Source organism: Tetranychus urticae, chromosome 2 (genome assembly GCF_039701765.1).
Source record: "Tetranychus urticae isolate SD_2017Ah chromosome 2, NJAU_TeUrti_SD_1.0, whole genome shotgun sequence".
In the NCBI taxonomy this organism is placed as follows: domain Eukaryota; kingdom Metazoa; phylum Arthropoda; class Arachnida; order Trombidiformes; family Tetranychidae; genus Tetranychus; species Tetranychus urticae.
In genome coordinates, this window is record NC_142959.1 from 7,991,981 (window position 1) to 8,010,003 (window position 18,023).

At 31.9% G+C, this 18,023-nt stretch overlaps 4 protein-coding genes and 1 long non-coding RNA gene across 5 annotated transcripts; 2 read left to right on the forward strand and 3 right to left on the reverse strand.

Annotated features, from left to right (window-relative positions):
* Window positions 1-5,667: 5,667 nt before the first annotated feature.
* Window positions 5,668-6,893, forward strand: LOC107367831 (uncharacterized). The gene is made up of 3 exons (XR_001570000.3): window positions 5,668-5,937; window positions 6,011-6,126; window positions 6,191-6,893. It is a non-coding gene; the product is annotated as an uncharacterized LOC107367831 (long non-coding RNA).
* A 2,514-nt stretch (window positions 6,894-9,407) lies between these two features.
* On the reverse strand, window positions 9,408-10,620 carry Sap30 (SIN3-associated polypeptide 30). Its single transcript, XM_089266981.1, has 2 exons — window positions 10,483-10,620; window positions 9,408-10,424 (listed from the first exon to the last, which is right to left on the reverse strand). Exon 2 carries the CDS (start codon window positions 10,420-10,422, stop codon window positions 9,625-9,627), a length of 798 nt encoding a protein of 265 aa, XP_089123107.1. The 5' UTR covers window positions 10,423-10,424; window positions 10,483-10,620; the 3' UTR covers window positions 9,408-9,624.
* Window positions 10,621-11,817: 1,197 nt separating this feature from the next.
* On the forward strand, window positions 11,818-13,343 carry LOC107367828 (uncharacterized). The gene is made up of 2 exons (XM_015935578.3): window positions 11,818-11,958; window positions 12,132-13,343. The coding sequence occupies exon 2, from the start codon at window positions 12,163-12,165 to the stop codon at window positions 13,006-13,008; it is 846 nt and encodes a 281-aa protein (XP_015791064.1). The 5' UTR covers window positions 11,818-11,958; window positions 12,132-12,162; the 3' UTR covers window positions 13,009-13,343.
* A 161-nt stretch (window positions 13,344-13,504) lies between these two features.
* On the reverse strand, window positions 13,505-15,814 carry dare (NADPH:adrenodoxin oxidoreductase, mitochondrial). The gene is made up of 5 exons (XM_015935577.3): window positions 15,211-15,814; window positions 15,046-15,138; window positions 14,574-14,915; window positions 14,322-14,513; window positions 13,505-14,254 (listed from the first exon to the last, which is right to left on the reverse strand). Exons 1-5 carry the CDS (start codon window positions 15,358-15,360, stop codon window positions 13,589-13,591), a joined length of 1,443 nt encoding a protein of 480 aa, XP_015791063.1. The 5' UTR covers window positions 15,361-15,814; the 3' UTR covers window positions 13,505-13,588.
* A 250-nt stretch (window positions 15,815-16,064) lies between these two features.
* Window positions 16,065-17,679, reverse strand: U2af38 (U2 small nuclear riboprotein auxiliary factor 38). Its single transcript, XM_015935579.3, has 5 exons — window positions 17,562-17,679; window positions 17,113-17,425; window positions 16,893-17,026; window positions 16,711-16,818; window positions 16,065-16,640 (listed from the first exon to the last, which is right to left on the reverse strand). The coding sequence occupies exons 1-5, from the start codon at window positions 17,603-17,605 to the stop codon at window positions 16,439-16,441; spliced, it is 801 nt and encodes a 266-aa protein (XP_015791065.1). The 5' UTR covers window positions 17,606-17,679; the 3' UTR covers window positions 16,065-16,438.
* Window positions 17,680-18,023: the final 344 nt, after the last annotated feature.

The window sequence follows — 18,023 nt, forward strand, 5'->3', positions numbered from 1 at the left end:
GTTGATGGAATTTCAGTTGTTTTAAAAAATATTGGAAATCTCTCAACAGCATATTTACAAACATGTCTACGTAAATCTTGTTCTATAGACTCCTCGAAATATCTTTTAAATTCATTAGCCATTTGTGATTTGAATTTCGCCACCATTGAATCAAATTTTTCTTCGCTATCTGCTGATGCAAGCTTATCAACCATGTCGTTATAAATGAAGTAATTTTTAGGTTGTAAATGTCTCTTCAAACACCAAAATTTAATATCTGAATGCATGTGTAGTTTACAGAAGACCAAATTGCTGCCCAAATTGCTGTCTTCAATAGCCTTTGTTATCGCTTTTTCTCGATCAGTTATGATTGGGACAAATTTATTAAAATTGATGAGTTTCAAAGCATATTCTCTCCAAAAAATGGTGTGCACACTCTTTGATTTTGAAGTATGAAGCATCATCATAACTGGGAATATTGGATTGTTCTCAATTTCAGTGTTTCTCATTACTAAAAATGAGACAAAAGTATCCGTTAAATTGAAAGTGCTATCATAAGTGAAACACTGACGTTCACTCAATGTTTCTTTCGCTCTCGAAAGACATCTGTTTGCTAAGTCAATTGCAGCCGGTATAGCACAAATCACTATGAGTGTTGGATAAATAGTGATGCATCGTATTGAATCTTGTAACTGTGTCTTTGCGATTAAATAGAGAGAATAAATTTCGTCATGATGAAGCATATGGTTCTGGTTTACATTGTATTTATGATTCTCTAACTGTTTTTGATTCCTTGGTAGAATGTGTTTTTCAAAAAATGTCTTATCACAATCTTCTGCAGAAATTTCACGTTTGATTTTACGCTGCACTGAATAATAGTCCTTTGGCACACTTCCTGAATACTCTGTTTCTTTTATTAACTTCAGAGTTGATGGTAATGTTCGATGATAAATGTTGCCTTTTTTGGAGTTACCATGTGGTCGTTGAGGCAATTCAGATGGATCTCCTGAATAATACAACACACCGATTTCAGAATCCGGAATTAAAAACTTCACTTTTGTAAAATCATTAGTTGTTGTTATGGAACCTTTTTCTCTTTTTTTTATCGCATAAAAACGGACAGTTGTAATTCCAGAAACTTTGCTTTTATATCTACTAGATTGGTGCCATTGATATCCATCTACATTGATATCTTTTTCATTTCTCGCACGAAAAATATAAACACTATTAGCTTTTGGGTAGCTATTAAAGCACGTAGGAATTTCATTCACATTTTCAACTTTTATAAAATCTACTATTTCTCGCTCATTTGGTTCATAAGGTAGTTCGCAAATAAAAGCCATGTTGAAAAAGTATTAAAAGTATAAAAAAGCATAAAAATAACATCAATTTGAAATCGTAAAGTCAAAAAAGCAAAAGAGCGACCGAGAAATGCGACCGAGACTCCTCCTTTACCAAAAGATACATTTGAAAATCAGCGCCATCTATTGAGTTGAACATAAACCATATCATATGTAGTGTAAACAAATAGTATTTTTTTTCAATTACACTATCATTTCATTTGTTATTTTGGCTATTTTTCATCTATTAGGAACAATAGAAATTGATTAAAAGTGAAATTTTACATGTCAAGTGCATTTTGGTTATTTTGGTTATTTTGGTTGTGTTTTGGTTGTTTTGGTCTTATTTTGGTTTTTTGGTCGTCTTTGGTTTTTTAGTGAGACCCACCTTTATGGACTTACGAAGTTACTTTTAAATAGTAAAGTACAATCTTTATTAGCATAAAATAAGCTTTGATCTGCGATTAATGGTCTACAATGTATTGATAATTGCTCAGCATTCTTGGTTCTTGGGACAAACTGCTTGAAATTAAACAAACGTTGATCAGACTAATGATTGCTTTGATTACTAAACTTGCTTTGATCTTAATGTTCAATCTGAAACATGAAGTATGATTCAACCTCATAAAAAAGTCAACTTACGATCATCTTGTCCGTCTCTTATTTTGAATAATGAATCTCATGTCTACTCAAGTATTGAATGTAATTTTTGAGCAAAAAATATTGTAACTTTATTCATCAAATTAATGACTTTTACGATAATAATGCAACCGACAATGTCTAATTATGTTGATACAATCCAATCAATAGGTTAAATTTTGAGTGGAAACTGGAAAGGCTGGGAAAAATGGGCATTAATTATGATTAAAAGATCAATTGAAGTAATAATTTGTTACACCAATTTGATTATTTGATTTCACTCTTGAAACAGTTGATTGATTTCCGGCATTTTGTGCACTTTTTCAACTCCTTCAATTGTTATTGATATCAAAAAATATCATTTTTATAACAATTTTCATTTGATTTTTTTCACCAAAATAAATAATTGAGTGAAATTTGGTAACAAGTGGAGATGCTTTTTTGACTTTCAATGATAAAAGTCAAGAGACAATCATTTTTCAATTGTTGATCAATGAATAAATAGTGATGATAAATGGGCAATTTATTAATGAAAATTATTACAATAATGATGATTAGTTACTTTTATGAAATGATAATTTAATGAAAAGTTACCTTTAAAGGTTTGACTTTCAATATTGAAAAAAGGCCAAAATGAATGCAATGTTTACAAATGTATTGAAAGTTGCTTTCTTAAATTGCTTATTAGATCATTTATCTAATTGTATGAATCAAATTGAATGACCTTCTCAATTGAACAAATTAATTTTGACATTTATGATAATTGTTAGGCTTTTTTTTCAAGTTGAAGGCTAACTTGTAGTTGGGATAATAGATGAACATCGATACACCTTGAATGATGCTTATCTTCAATATTTTTGGGTATTTTAAATAGGCTTCAGTTTACCTGATAAACATGAGATGTGAATGAGGGAAACTATGAAAGTAGCAAAGTTGATTAGGTTTTCTTGTTAAACCTGATCATTTTGGTTATGCCAATAACCTGGAAATGGCTTTGAGGCAATTTCATTAAATATTCATTTTCATGATCATTAACCACAGATTCTCTATGATAATTTAATAACAATAATTGTTGTTTTTTACGCTATTTATTTATCAATCTTGTAATCATATAAGAATTTGAAACTCACTTGCTGGTTAAATGTACATTGAATTGAGTGGAAGGTGAAAAATGAAAACAAACCGCTTACGGGTAATTGTAATAACTAACAAATGGTTTAATTGTGATCAAAGGTTACAAATTGACAATTACCATTAATTAGAAGATATTTTATCATACAATAAATGAAGATCTCTAGTTACATTGGATTATCAGTTAATGGTTACATTTGATTTTGTTTGATTTGTTGCATTTCTTTTACCCTTTCAATCTGGTTTACCGTCGAGATGAAAGGCCTTTGTATTGTTGTATCATTTGATAGGCTTTTGCCTTAAAGGCTTGTAAAGCGATATGCAATTAATTTTAGGGTTAACTTGCACAATATTTACACTGTAGTATGATTAACATGCGATCATCTTTGATTCAGATAACATGTAATTTAGAAAATGAATCAATCCCAATTGTTGACAATCATTCCTTGTTCGGCTCAAGATTATTGTGAGAATCTGTTTCTTTATGACACTTTAACCAAGACGCAAAATGCCATCATTTGTAGTAAAATTTGAGAAAATTTGAACGCCAAATATATCATTATTGTCATTATTACACCATGGTTGGCTGCTGAAAAAGTGAAAGATCATTGAAGTAGAATTGAAAAAAAAGGTTTAGGTTTCTATTTTCACCATTAAATTGGTGAACACTTGCTTCAATCAATGCTGGTCAACCATAGTTATGATGATAACTCCAGAAATAACACGGTGGTGATCAAGATGATGATCAGGGTGATCAGAGTGGGGATAATATGGCCACACTATACAGGTAACTCTTATAAACTTGTCCGATTACCAACTGGAAATATGTTTTACACTTCCTTAGTTGATTTTCTGTCTGATTATTCAAGAGGTTTCCATTTAATCTAAATGATTGAGAAACGCTACCAGTGATTGCCATCTTTAATTAGTGGTTATTAAAAGTGTGATTTTAAGATGATGTTTCCGTTCCTTTCCTCTGCTGATGATGGTGAATATAAAACTTTGGGTTAAAATATTTGTGGCAAAGAGAACCGGACCTTTGAAGGGTTGAGTCTGAAATAAGATGAGGATACAGAAAGAGATTGGAAAAGATGAGAATGTTGATGAAGATGATGGAATTGGGATAAAGTTGACTATAAACTGATTCCTGTTCAGAAGGACTTCAACCTTAACCTGAAGGAAAATGTTTTCCTGTTTTTCTAACCTAAGAATCCATTGATGATTATTTTGGTAATGTGTATAGATAAAGATGAAAATAGTCCGGACCTTTTATTCCTTATTCCTTCTTTTTGAGTGGAAAGGATTTTTAATTTGTCTGCTTGTATTTAATCAAATTAATCATCCTAAGGGTAAAACCGGTATTTCCAATGGTCCAACAGTACAAGTTTCACAAGAATGAGCAGAAAACTGATAAGAAGGAGTAAATTCTTTATATCTTGGATAATTATTCAAAAAATGATGGTCAAAACAGTAAATAGAACCCAAATCAATCATTCAACTATTTTACAAGCATCAAAGACCACAATAAAATATTTTATAGTCGTTGGAATAATTAATAAGACTTGAGCTTTAAGGTGTCATTTGTCAACAGGCTAAAATAACGGTCAACTGAAACGAATACGAATATCGGTGAGAGATTAGGGGTCTCACTAAAAAACCAAAACACAACCAAAATTACCAAAATTTACCAAAACAAGGTAAATCTTTCGATTTATGATTTGGGACTTTAGGGGGTTTGTAGGGACACAAAAACTGAGTCCATTAGTGCTATCAAAAAATTTTTGTGATGGACAGTTTTCGAGAAAATTGGAGTTAAAGTTGCAACCACGATAGCCTGTTGTACACTTATTTAACCAGATTTTTTCATCAAAATCGTGTTATTTCACGAGTTTTATCGATAAAAAATGGTTTCAGGCCTATTCTAATAACATGATTTTGATGAAAAAATCTGGTTAAATAAGTGTTTTCAGCTTCGCTGCTTCAAATTACAACTAGCTGGTAACTACAACTGGTTGATCAGCGCATTTAAATGTCGTTGTATGTCCAATATCGATCAGAGTGTACATTAAACTAGTAAAGTACAGATAAACGTGTTATGTACATAAACGTAAAAAAATGTTTAGTTCCGATAACACATGTTATACTATCTGATTAAAAAAACGCGGCATTTCAATGTTTTTTTTTGTCATTTCATTTTCTTGTCAATCTTGGTTAATCATGATTGCCCATGTAAATTGTGAAGAGGAGAAAAAAGTCAACCATTAAAGCTTCAATCCTGTTGATTGGGTGAATTTACTGAAGTTGTAAAGACCAAGAAAACCAGCTTTCACAGTGATTACAAGACAAGTTACCAGTGACATTTTTTGTGTATTTACAGTGCCTTGTCAGCCCAACCAGGAGGAACCAGAAATTTGATAGATAATTTGGTAATGGTGATGTTAAAGGCAACAGAAATCACTTTAATTTTGATATTTTCTCGTTGAATGACCTGACAACTAAGGTTGGTTAGGGATTATCATTTGACAGGACAGTGAATCAAATAAAGGCAAGTAACAAAGAAATAGATTGTTTCGCATCAATTGATTTTAATATTTATTGTTTTATTTCTCAATCGATTTACAGAGGACAGTTTGATTGAACATCAAGATTTGTTTGGTTTTTGTGGATAAAAGTAGTTTATTTTTGTGTTCAATCATCATCACCAACATCAATCTTCCAGCCAAATTATCCTAATAGGGCTATTTGGAAATCAATATCACTGTTTACTCTTTTCATTGATCAATTCTGCTACAAATTTTACCAATTATCCATTAATTAATACAATATGAGTATGTATTAGACTTGATAGGTAAGTGTAACCCTTCTTTGTTTGTTTTGTGTCAATTATTCAATTTAATGATTGATTTTTTCTATTTTTTCAGAATAATTACCAAAAGAAACTTGCAACCAGCTGGCAAAGAAAATCGAGTCCATTTGATGAGTTGTAATCATTCATTTTATATGACATTTCGCATCACATCAATATGAATTTACAATTGTAAGTAGTCAAAATGTATAATTTTTAAGGTTAAATAATCACAAAATTTTCTGCTCTTCACCAGGTTTCAATTAGGCTCACTGGGTCAATCGCAGTTAGTCCAACAGACAGCGTTTAATCTAAAGATCTAGTTTTAAAATGAATTACCAAGGGAACCTGGACTTTGCGTTATTCCCACAGATAAACGTTTTCAGCTCATTTATGTCTTAGTTGAATAATTTGTAGCAGAAACTTGTTTTCCTCGTTTGTAGCTGAAGCTGTCATCGTCAAAATGGAAACATCTTAATGTCACCTTTGCGCACAACCTGGTTAAGGCCATCACCACCATCAGTATCATTGGTATGAGATAACCTTAGGCCTTGGCTTCTTCTAAACAGAAGTCTTTTCATCATTTGAAAGAGAATCTTTGAATATCGAATTGTGGGAAGGATGATTAGTTGATTATACAATTTATGTATCATTAACAAGTAAAAGTCATGAGAAAAATTTGAATTGTTAAGATTGCAAGATCTCTTTGGCTGGAAATACGTGTGAAACTATTTTGTGATTTTGTTTTCTTTTTGTGGCTCAAGCTGAACATTTGGAAGCAATTACTTTTGATTGAAGATAATTTAGAAACTAATATTTACAGGAAAAAATCTGAAAATTGTAAACTTATTACCAAGATGGTTAACTTGATTGTAAGAACACAATGAAATTGACTCTTTTTTACCGTCTTGTGAATGTAAAATCTGGTTTTGTTCAACTATTAAATTACAATAACATTAGAGGAATTAATCAACAAGTTTCGGTGAAAAAAATCAATGGTCAATGATAACTTGAATAATTTGTGGGTATCAATTGAGTGTTGGTACAATGTTTACTAACCCTTCTTGTATTAATAATATAATCGATAAACAAGGTCAGGTAATTTTGTTTGATAATATAAATCAATACACAAAATAAAGTAATCAACTGAAAGGAAGCCTGCCAAATAACGATAATAATACTATCCTGGAATCAAGGGTGAAATTAAATTAAATGATACCGAGTGGAAGTGTATTAATGCGAAAAGCATTTATCCATGAATGGTTAGTTAATTTGCTTTTGAGTAGGAATTAGATTATTGCAGATATAAAATTGAAAATGATGATAAATATGACCCTGATTAACTATTTTGATGGTTAATTTGCTTGTTTTAGTTTGGCCTCAAGCTTTCCAAGTCTAACAAACATATTAATTATTAGATTATTTCAATGGCCAAAATTATAATTGACCAGATAATAAGTTAGGCTTGTAATATAATCAAGATTAGACCAAGAAGGTAACGTTGAAAACTACTGAATCTTTTCATGATTAATGATCATTGAATTACATCTTGAAATATTTAGAAACATGAAATTGTTGATCCAACAACAATCAGAAATGTATCATAGAAAAAGATTTGATCAATTGAAGGCTCAGACTGGATTATTGAGTTTCCTATTTTTTTCTGGTAAAATGTAGTGGAACAAGATTAACATCAAAACATCAGAAAATTGAATGAACAATCAAAGAGTATTTCATATTTAGTATCACCTTTAACAATCAAGCTTTGTTAAACGGAAATATCAACTAATAGTAAAGATGAATTCCTACAAATATATAAGATTAACAAAGTGATGTACAATAAGATTTATAGTTATGATTAAGATTTGGTGAATTGATGTAGGAGGATGAGAAATGATGATCTGTTGGAGTAATTCAATCATGGATGATATGTTAACACGTTTAAACAATTGTTGAATAAATGATTATGTTTCTATTTTGAATGGTCAACGGAAACAACAGGACTGCAAATTGTATGACTATTATAAAGTGTTGGTGAGGCTGATTGTAAAATCATGCCTTTTGGTTGTAACAGGGAAAAGTCATGAAATTTATAAAATTGATAATATTGATTATGATTTTTATCAAGTTGAGCCTTCGATAATGATGGTTGAGACGATGGTAGAGGAAGTTTAAGCAGGCCGAACAGTTTAAAAGGGTTATGATGGGAAACTCGCTGAGCTGATTGTTATTGCTGGAGTTGCAATTGTTGTTGGATATCAGCTATTCAAAGTGTATAATTTACCATTCTTGTTTTTTTTCTGATCGTATTCTGACCTTATCGGCCACTTTCCTTCTTTGTATTCCGTTAAAAATATCATACTCATTATCATCTGATGTGACCTTAAAAATTGACTGATCAATGTTGGTGAATGAGCGCTTTAAAGGTTGCTTGGATCATTTTTGTTTTCAAACTTGTTGATGTAACACAATATTTTGTTGAAACATTATTGTTAAAATGTATTTAAATGACGGTCTCCTGATGATTAGATGATGATGGATTCATGAGAAAAGGAAAATGTGAAGATAAAGATGTTGATGATGAAAAGTACTCCTCCAAATCAAGTGTAAATTCATCAACAATTGTTACTCCTATTATCATTTAATATATACCTGTAACTGACCTGTTTTCACTGTAATTCATGTTGGCGATGAGTTGGGTTCTCAAGGTCGGGAAAATTTGTCTTTCATTTCTGTTCGTACTTTTAGTTTAACATTTTTTTCTCATTGCTAACTTTATTCCGTAACTGGACATAACAAGTCTAATAAGGGTTATAACTTTAAATTTGATTAACGGCGTCATACGATTGAATGAAGTTGTCTTGATTTTTGAGTGAAAAAAATGAGGTAAGCTTGATTATTGATGCAGAAATAGTAAATCTTTGTTTAATTTTTCTTCGGATAAAAAGAGTTTTGGGTTAGTTTTAATTAACAAAAAGTTTGATAATACGCTCTTAATATTAATCATGATGGGAACGAATGTAAAGATAGTTGATTGTGGACAACAGTAGTTAGAGAAACTGTGTCATCTTTTCCGTTAATAGATTTGCATCACGATTGGCTAATGAACTTCCAATGGTCTTTCTTTCCAAGAATCTGATTTGTCCATAAGTTATGGTAAAAAGCCATTTCGAAATTACTTTTAAAACACGATCTACAATTCAATAGAAATTAAAGAAAACAATTAGTTTATTTGAACAAGAATAAGTGATTTTGGATATGAGTTGAATGAAGGGAAAATAACTTACCTATTGAATCCGGTCGGCAAATCGTTAGTTATTTTGTTTCGGTCAGCAAATCGATTCGTTGAGTCAGCCTGAAATTTTGATGGTTTTGTAAAACTATCTGTTACAGGGTATAGTTAGTGTTTGAAGTCCTCTTATCGGCATTAATTAACTTTTTGGTCACAAAAGAGCAGAAATAACTACAATGGATTCGAAAGTAAAATTTTTTGAACTGAGCTACTCTTGAGCTACTTCTTTATGCAACTTTATTTTAAGCATAACTAATGATTGGCCAAGATAATGTTGGATAAGAAAAAATATGAAATAAATACAAGATAAGAGTGATGAATGGTAGAAAAGGGTAAGGGAAGCAAAAAACAGTGAAAACCTGAAGTCATCTGGATGATAGCTATGGTCTCAATGGTTCTCAAGTATTGTTGTGGTCAGACATACTACTAGGATAGGGTAAACTGGAATTTGAAGTAGTTAAACCTTTCAATTGATCTACTTTATTGCGATTACATTTAACCATGTAGATAAAATAAGTAAGAGCTTCCTTTTCATCAATGGGTATAGTTTTGAAATGGTCGAGAAGCACTTCTGCCAATTGTGATTTGTTTATTCCAGGGCTAGTTTGAATCCTATAATGTCGTTTATATCTACGTAAAGTGTTTATTTGTAAAGTAGAAAGGTCAACTTGAGGTAATTCTTCAGAGTTGGCTGAGCTTGGTAAATCATTTTTTCCACTTCCCGAGTTACCAAGATTGTTTGTATTCATTCCTCTAATGGGTGTAGATCCATTGGAAGGACCTGAAATTGCTGAACTCAGTGGATTATTTCGATCAGCGAAAGAGTAACAGTCGTTGGAGTTGGTTCCATTTTCATCTTCACAAGAGTCTTTTCTTTTTCTTTTCACACAACTCCGCACACTTTGTATCATATTTTTATGGTGGTCACAAATGTAAACGTGACGAGCTGTATTGTCAATGCTTAGTCGTAATTTTTTCTGTTGTACAGTCTTTTGGATACGCTTAGAGTAGGAAGCATTACCAGCAACTCGATTACACCGGGAACCATCTTCAGTTAGACAACACAATTGATGACTGTTAGAAGATAGACTGAATGAAGAGGAAAAAGCACTACCAGGACTTGCAAAACTTGCCAATTTATTGTCTCGTATGTCGTCCATTTTGTTATGTGCATCATACATCCCATGACTTTCCATTTCTAGTTTAAAAGATGATGCAAATCGGGAACAAGGAAAATTATGTTAACAATTAATTACCAAGTAATAAGATAGGATTGTAAGTTGGTCACATCCAAAGAACACAAAGAAAACCAAAAACAGATATCAAGATTGCTTTTTAAACAGAGTTGAGACAACTGTTAGTCACAATCAGAACTTCTTTGTACAAAAAAATAAGCACGAGGGTGTCACTTAAGTTTAATTAGAAAACAAAATGGAACAATAAATCAAAAAATGAAAATTAATTGATCAATTCACTTCAATTTTCATTGTTTTGGCAACATTCTTCTCCCGGGTAACAAGCTGTTGAGATTACTAAAAACAGCTGCTAAACTGATCTAAGAGCGACCTCTATTACAAAATAGAAAAGCTAAATTTAAGCTAAAAGTAAGTGTAATAAGACTTGCTTCTAAAGTGATGAGAATTCCAATGAAAAATGAAATTTCCAATATTTTTATAGTTGCTCAAGTAGAGCATTGTGATGTTAGTTGAATCACAAACTATTCACGAGTGTTAGGTAAGAAGAACGATTTGAGCTCTAAAGACTGTGTGTTGTTATCAAGCCTATTGAGGTTTACTCGGAGCACTTTAAGTGACTTCGTTTGGACCATGCTCAACATGGACTGGCCAGTTTATTAGACATATTGGACAGAATGTCTTTCAGTCCGATACATTGATGCCTGGCATTGATTCATAATTTTCATTTATTAAATCATCAACAGTGCTTATTTCAGGAACCTTCAAATCTTGACCAAGTAATTCAGTTGGCGATTCTCATTCCAAGTTTATCAATTCTTTTTCCAAGAAAAATTCTTTTTTCCATGGCAAATTAAGTGCTTCTCTGTCAATTGTTCAGGCATAGAGAAAAACAGCATCAGTCTCTACCCCTTGATAGTCCAAAAATTTCTGTCATCAATAAATCATAAAATATTGGATCAACTTATCTCTTCAATCGAACATGCAAGATCCAGGTTGAATCAGATTCTTCATATTGGAAAAAGTTGGATCTAAAAGTCCCATGGAACTACATTTTAGTAAAATCATGTAGTCCAGGGTAGCCTCCTTCTTTATTGACTTTAGCTACCTAATTCAGTATTAACCCTTGGCGGTCAGTTTCGAATACTAAATTTTATTGGAACTGTAAATGTTTATGCTGATTTTTGACAACTTTAAACGACTTCGAGTTGAATTAATTATTGAAGCTATATTCTGCTCAAACTCTTTAAATTGCAACCAAGTCTCGAATCTGATCCAAATTGAGTGAAACGAGAGGAAAATAGGAGCTCAATGAGTTAATTTATTACCTAATAGTTCAACTATTTCAAAGCTTTTTAGTCTTTACTTCATCTTCTTTCTGAATTAGCTTCTTTACCCCTAAAGTGACTTATGAAACTTTACCATGTTTATCACCAACAATTTGTAAGGGAGATCGACAAAACATAAGAACACATCTTTTATTATTGTTGTTTAAATTTTTCTGGTTCGCCATCGTTTTTGCCATCTAACGTCAGTAAAGTAAGTTTAAAAAAGTCATGAATGATTTAAAGTCACAAGTTGTATCGCCATCTTCGGTGTTAAACTTTTTTTTCTAAATATTTGTCTCACCTGAATTTGTTTTGATTGGTCTGTTTATTTATTTTATTTTGTTTTATTTGTTATCAATTTTACTTCTAATGGTACTCATTAAGGAATAAACGTGTGAATATTTTTTAGGCCATAATGGATGCTGAAAGTGTAAAAACTGGACTTACCATCATCAATGAGCTTAAAGACATGATCCTATCAAATCTGACAGCTGCTGGTAAAGAGAAAGTTGGTGAGAAAATCAATACAAAACTTGACATGTTGGCTTCAATAATCAATGGAAATGGTTTATCTAATTGTAATACTAATGCCCAAGGAAATGCCAACTATGAAGCTGAGATTTTAAAAAGACTTGAAGCAATTGAAGGTAAACTGGATATGACACCTAAAGAAACCTTTCCTGACAAAGTGATAACACATTCAAGAGCTTCACATCGATTATTTCATGGATCTCATTTATTATCGGGAGCTAATGCTAAATTTCAAAAAATACTCAATCAATGGTATGGTGTACCTAAGCAATCTTGGCGATGTATTTTTCGTGCTCAAACACATAGCTTCTCAGCTGATTCCTTTCATCGCCACTGTGATAATTTTGCTCCTACCTTTACCATCGTTTTGGGACATAATGGTGACCTGTGTGGTGGCTTTACAGATATACCATGGAGCATACCTGCTGACCCAAAAGGACGTTATATTACTTCAGAGAAATCATTCCTCTTTAGTTTGATTAATCGTGAATCAACCGATCCAATTAAATTTGATGTTATTAAAAAGCGCTTTGCAATCGTTCATCATCAAAGATATGGACCAATATTTGGTGGTGGTGCTGATTTGGCTTTATCAGACAATTGTGATGCAAACATGGAAAGCTACTCTAATTTACCTCATTCGTATGATGGGGAACATGCGAATAATTACATACTCATGGGACATTATTATTTCTGCGTTAAAGATTATGAAGTTTTTACTATCACCTGATAATTTTTTACTGGCTTGGCATGAAAATACATTGATTCATTGACTTTTCTGGCCTGGAAAAGAAAATTGTTACTTTTTAATGCTTTATTGAGAGCACGAGATTATCATTATATAATAGTAATTTATTACAATTCAATCAAACCATCCAGGGAAAGTTATTGTTAAAAATCCCTTCAATCAGAGCAATCAATCCTCGACTTCTTTGTAAATGTGAAAATAAATTACGAACCAAGAAGTTTGAAGTAATAAGAAAAGTACAAAAGTCTTGACTCAATTTACTTTGATAAACCATGATTAGTCATTGTATTATCGAAATAAATTTAAATTTCTATCAATTGTATTATCAGTATTATTAGTAGATTTTTCAATGTTTCAATCTTCGGGTTGAATTAACTAAGGTTGGAGCTATTAATATATTCTGTTAAACTTTTCTTGTCTCAAATCTCGTCAAACCAAGTCTCGAATCTGATCCAAATTGAGTGAAATAACAGGAAAATAGGTGCTCAATGAGTTAGTTTAATAAGGAACAATTAGAAACGAGTAACAATAAAAGAATTTTACATGATAAATTCTTCGTTCATCAATCTTTTTCTTCGTCAACTGCTTTGATCATATCTTTTTGATTAACCAATTTTTCTCTTGGCTTCCCTAACTGGGATCCTAAATTTTTCTCTAGTTCATCTATGCGTTGCCAATCATTAAAGGTAACAACTTTGACTCCTTTTGACTTTAGATGAGGAATTATCTCAGTTGCTCCAGGTTTTTCCACTAACAAAGGTTCATTTTGGCCAAAATCCTTCAAAATATGTTCAGCTATTTCAAAGCTTGCATTCATTGTGCCAATGATTACTCCAGTTGCTCCAGTAGCAGCCCAGCCACTACAGTATAACCCGAAATCGAATCCGTGCACCTTTCCATTAGTGTTACTAATAACTCCAGTTTTGTCATTCAATGGTATACTTGGATCAATGGAAACAGCTCGATATCCGATGCTTCGTAAAAATAGGCCACATTTTAAAATCTCTTTTTCATCGGTTAGTTCAGTCTTTACTCCGTCCTCTTGCTGAATTAGCCTATTTACTCCTAAATTGACTGATGAAACTTTACCATGTTTATCACCGACTATTTGTAAGGGAGATCGACAAAACATCAGAACACATCTTTTATGATTGTTGTTTAAATTTTTCTCGTTTGCTAAAGATAACAATAATTCAGTTAATCTTTTCCTGGGTCGAGGAAGTTCATTCTAGTGAGAAAAAAATTTAAAAAATGATTAGAGTCAAATAATCAGAAATGTAAATAAAATGAATTACTATAGTTTCAGCTGTGATGTTCTTGAAATCCTCTGGAAACACGATTGTATCGCAACCAGGTAATTTTGTTAGTTCCCTCAATTCTTTTATGGTGAATGATACTTGAAGTGGCCCTCTTCGTCCAACCAAGTATACTCTCTTTACTTTGCTTTCTCTAAGGGCAGTTAAGGCATGATTTGTAATATCTGTACTCTTTAAGTAGAAAAGTTAAATTAGAAAAATGCAAGACAATAAACGACCGAAAAATCCTACCTTTAAAGTCTCGTCTACTGGAGAAAGTAAAATTCTTGCACAATCCAAGGCGACATTTCCATGTCCAATAATTACAACATCTTCAGTTTGTAGAAATGGGTTTAAGTCGGAATCCTGGGGAATACCGTTATACCACCCAACAAACCTTCTTGCTGGTAGCACATTAATTAAATCTTCCCCTTCGATATTTAGTTTACGGTCTTCAGTTGCACCATAGCAAAGGACAACTGCATTGTAGGATTTGAGCAACTGATTTAAAGTCACATCTTGGCCAATATTAATGTTACCATAGAATGAAACTCTATCTTGAAGAGCTGTATTGGTGAACGAATTAATAACATTCTATGGAAGATGAATGATTATTTATTAGTGAACTGAACCATTGAAGTCAACCAATTCAAGAATCTATGCACTGATTTTGAACCAGGAAGAAACACTAGAAGACAGATAAGCTAACAGATGAAACTCGAACCTTGACTGATTGATGATCCGGTGCTACTCCAAATCTGATTAACCCGAATGGAACTGGATATTTTTCATAGATGTCTATTAACACTCTGCTGTCCTTTAAAAAAGATAAAATTACATGTGATTATTTAGTAAACATAGAGTAAATATTTTATACCAAAATCCTTACCTTTAACAAAGCTTGAGCAGTGTAAAAGCCAGCTGGTCCTGAACCAATTATACCAACTTTGATAGTCTGTATATAACGTTTACAAGCTAATGTAACATTTGGTACATAGCTGAATAAATTTGATCTAACAGATAAAAATGAATTAATCATCTAAAATAATAACATGGAAAGCAACTCAAACATATAAACAAGGTGAAGATTTTGAAGAGTAAAAACAATTGATAATCACTAGAAGATGGAATCTTAAGACTAATCAGAAGTCACAGCAATAATTACTTCACAAATATTTTTATAATTAATTTTATTCCGCCCGTTAATCTAAATAAAATTGATCTTAATCACTGTTTTAAGACACTGTTTACAAAAGAAGCTGGACATATTTCAACAACTTATTTGAAACAAATACAATAAGTAACTTGGCAATACTCTGATTTCTGTCTCACAAATTTGAATCAAGCCTCAAACATGATTCAAGCATCTTTAAAAATTATCACCATTGAAATACTATTAATGACAAGGTAAAAATTAAACAAAAAGCTAAGATTAATTAATTATCAACTTATTCAATCGTTTTATTGATAAAATATTGAATAAGTTAAAATTACCGCCTTTGAGTAGCAATAGTTCCATCTAGGAAATAATTTAAAAATGTCCAAAGTCTAATCTTAATTAGATGATTTTCGCAATTGCTAATTGAGCCTTTCTATGATAAGTTGGATTTGCTTTTATAATTATAAAATTGTTCATTTAAAATAAATAATGATTAAAAGTAATAGTGTCTGAATAGTTCTATGATCTGGATGTCTTCTAGAGCTCGGAATTCACGCTGAAATAATTAAAAAGTTTTGATCTAATTGGTTTGTTTGAAAAATCTTTACTCAAATAAATTTCTTAGAAAAGTAATTAACTGTTTTTCTAAATAATTTGATTAGATTGACAGTGGAGGAAATTTAATTAACTAAAGAGCAAATTTTTGGCCAATGTTTTGAAAATTGGAATCCATGAAAGATTTTCTGGAAATTGTCGCTGAATCACTCATAAACCAAACAATAAATAAAATCATCAGAGCATAGATATTATTACAATGTATAGATATTAATTATGAAACTGTTAATATCACGCAAAGATTGATTTTTTTTATTAAAATATGATAGATGCTAGGGATGAGAATTCAATGTGTTTAGCTTTGGTGCCTATTTTTGGTGAAATATTTCTGGACAGTTTGTGATTAACGATGTTTTCGCTCACGACGATCACGACTTCTAGATCTTCGTTCTCTACTACGAGATCTTCGAGTGCGGCTACTTGACCTCTTTTCTCGACTCCTTGATCTACGATCGCGACTCCTAGATCCGTGATCACGGCTTCTAGATCGCCGATCACGATCTCTTCCACGCTCACGCTCACGACTACGTGATCTGGATCGTGATCTAAAGAAAAAAATAAACAATATGAGTTAAGTGTTCAATAGATCAATATTTAAAAACTGAATGAACTTACCTATAACTTCTAGCAGTTCCTCGTCTACGTCCAAAAAGTTGGCGCCTAAGGTCTCGAGATATCGGTTTTAAATGCATAAAATTACAAAAACCACTACGAGTGCATTCACTGTGAAAAAAATAAGGTTGTCAGTTATGAAAATAAAATATCGAAATATTATATCGGAACAATGTGAAACTTACCCCATTTCATATTGGCGACAACAGGCTTCTCTAAAATCAGTCACTGGAGATAATTCTGCATAAATTGGTCGCCCAGCAAACCAACGATTATTTAAATCACGGACAGCTTTGTCAGCATCTTCTTCTCGACGGAACTATGAAGATATAAATAAATACGCATGAAAAATTAGTGTCAAGCAATAAAATACAAACCAGAAGGGTGTTTTTATTTTATGCTTACCTTAACATATACATTACCAACTAGATGATCTCCTAGGTTGTCACAGATGTTCATTTCTTCGATTTCGCCATATTTATCTTCCAATTCAACAAAAACATCTTCGAAAAAGTCATCAAAATGTTTCTGATCTTCTTCTTCAGTCATTGTAGGCTTGCCTGTGGAGTTTCCTTCCAAAGAGTGAGCAGCATTTCTAGGATTTTGGTACAAATTTTGTAGCAATATGGTTTGACTGAAGGTGGGTTTATTGTGAATTCTAGAGCAACGATTCCCATGTCTACATGCTCCGATTTTGAAGAAGAAACTACAATTTACTCTAAAGAATAACAATAAAAATAAATAAACAATTAGTATTTGATGTGAAAGGAGAGGGATAAAAACATTTGCCGCTAAAGGCTATAAGATAAAACACAAACATGGATTGATTGGACTGATTGAACAATGATACTTACTTGTCCTTTTCGGTTCCGAAAATTGACGCTAAATATTCTGCCATATTTAAATTAAAAGTCACCAGTCAATTAAGTAATTCAAAAAATTTAAATTAATAGGTTTAAACACAAGGCAGAAAGCAAAAAAAAGACCGAGTTTAAAGTGAGGGACTTTATATAAATTTACTTTCTCAATGCATGGAAACATCAATAGATTCGACAAGTTAAACAGAAGCTCAAGCAAATGAGAATCACGAATACCGAATTTTTGAACACTTTGTATTCAACTTGAATCTTGATTGTAACTTGTTGCACACAGCTAACAAATTATGAAAATTTACTGATCCAACCGATGAAAGAAAGACGTGATTTTTTGCCTTACTCTGCGATTGCTTGAAATTAACTAAATTACATTTTTTTAAACATAAACTAGATTTTAAATTATCCAAAGAGCAACAATTGCGAAAGCGAATCCTTATTTCA

Coding starts and splice junctions, on each gene's coding strand:
- Sap30 (XM_089266981.1), bottom strand. CDS start 10,422: ATGGAAAGTCATGGGATGTATGATGCACATAACAAAATGGACGACATA.
- LOC107367828 (XM_015935578.3), top strand. CDS start 12,163: ATGGATGCTGAAAGTGTAAAAACTGGACTTACCATCATCAATGAGCTT.
- dare (XM_015935577.3), bottom strand. CDS start 15,360: ATGATTAATTCATTTTTATCTGTTAGATCAAATTTATTCAGCTATGTA. Junction 14,916..15,045: donor CGGATCATCAATCAGTCAAG/GTTCGAGTTTCA, acceptor CATCTTCCATAG/AATGTTATTAATTCGTTCAC. Junction 14,514..14,573: donor CAGTAGACGAGACTTTAAAG/GTAGGATTTTTC, acceptor TTCTACTTAAAG/AGTACAGATATTACAAATCA.
- U2af38 (XM_015935579.3), bottom strand. CDS start 17,605: ATGGCAGAATATTTAGCGTCAATTTTCGGAACCGAAAAGGACAA. Junction 17,027..17,112: donor TTGGTAATGTATATGTTAAG/GTAAGCATAAAA, acceptor ATATCTTCATAG/TTCCGTCGAGAAGAAGATGC. Junction 16,819..16,892: donor TGTCGCCAATATGAAATGGG/GTAAGTTTCACA, acceptor TTTTTTTCACAG/TGAATGCACTCGTAGTGGTT.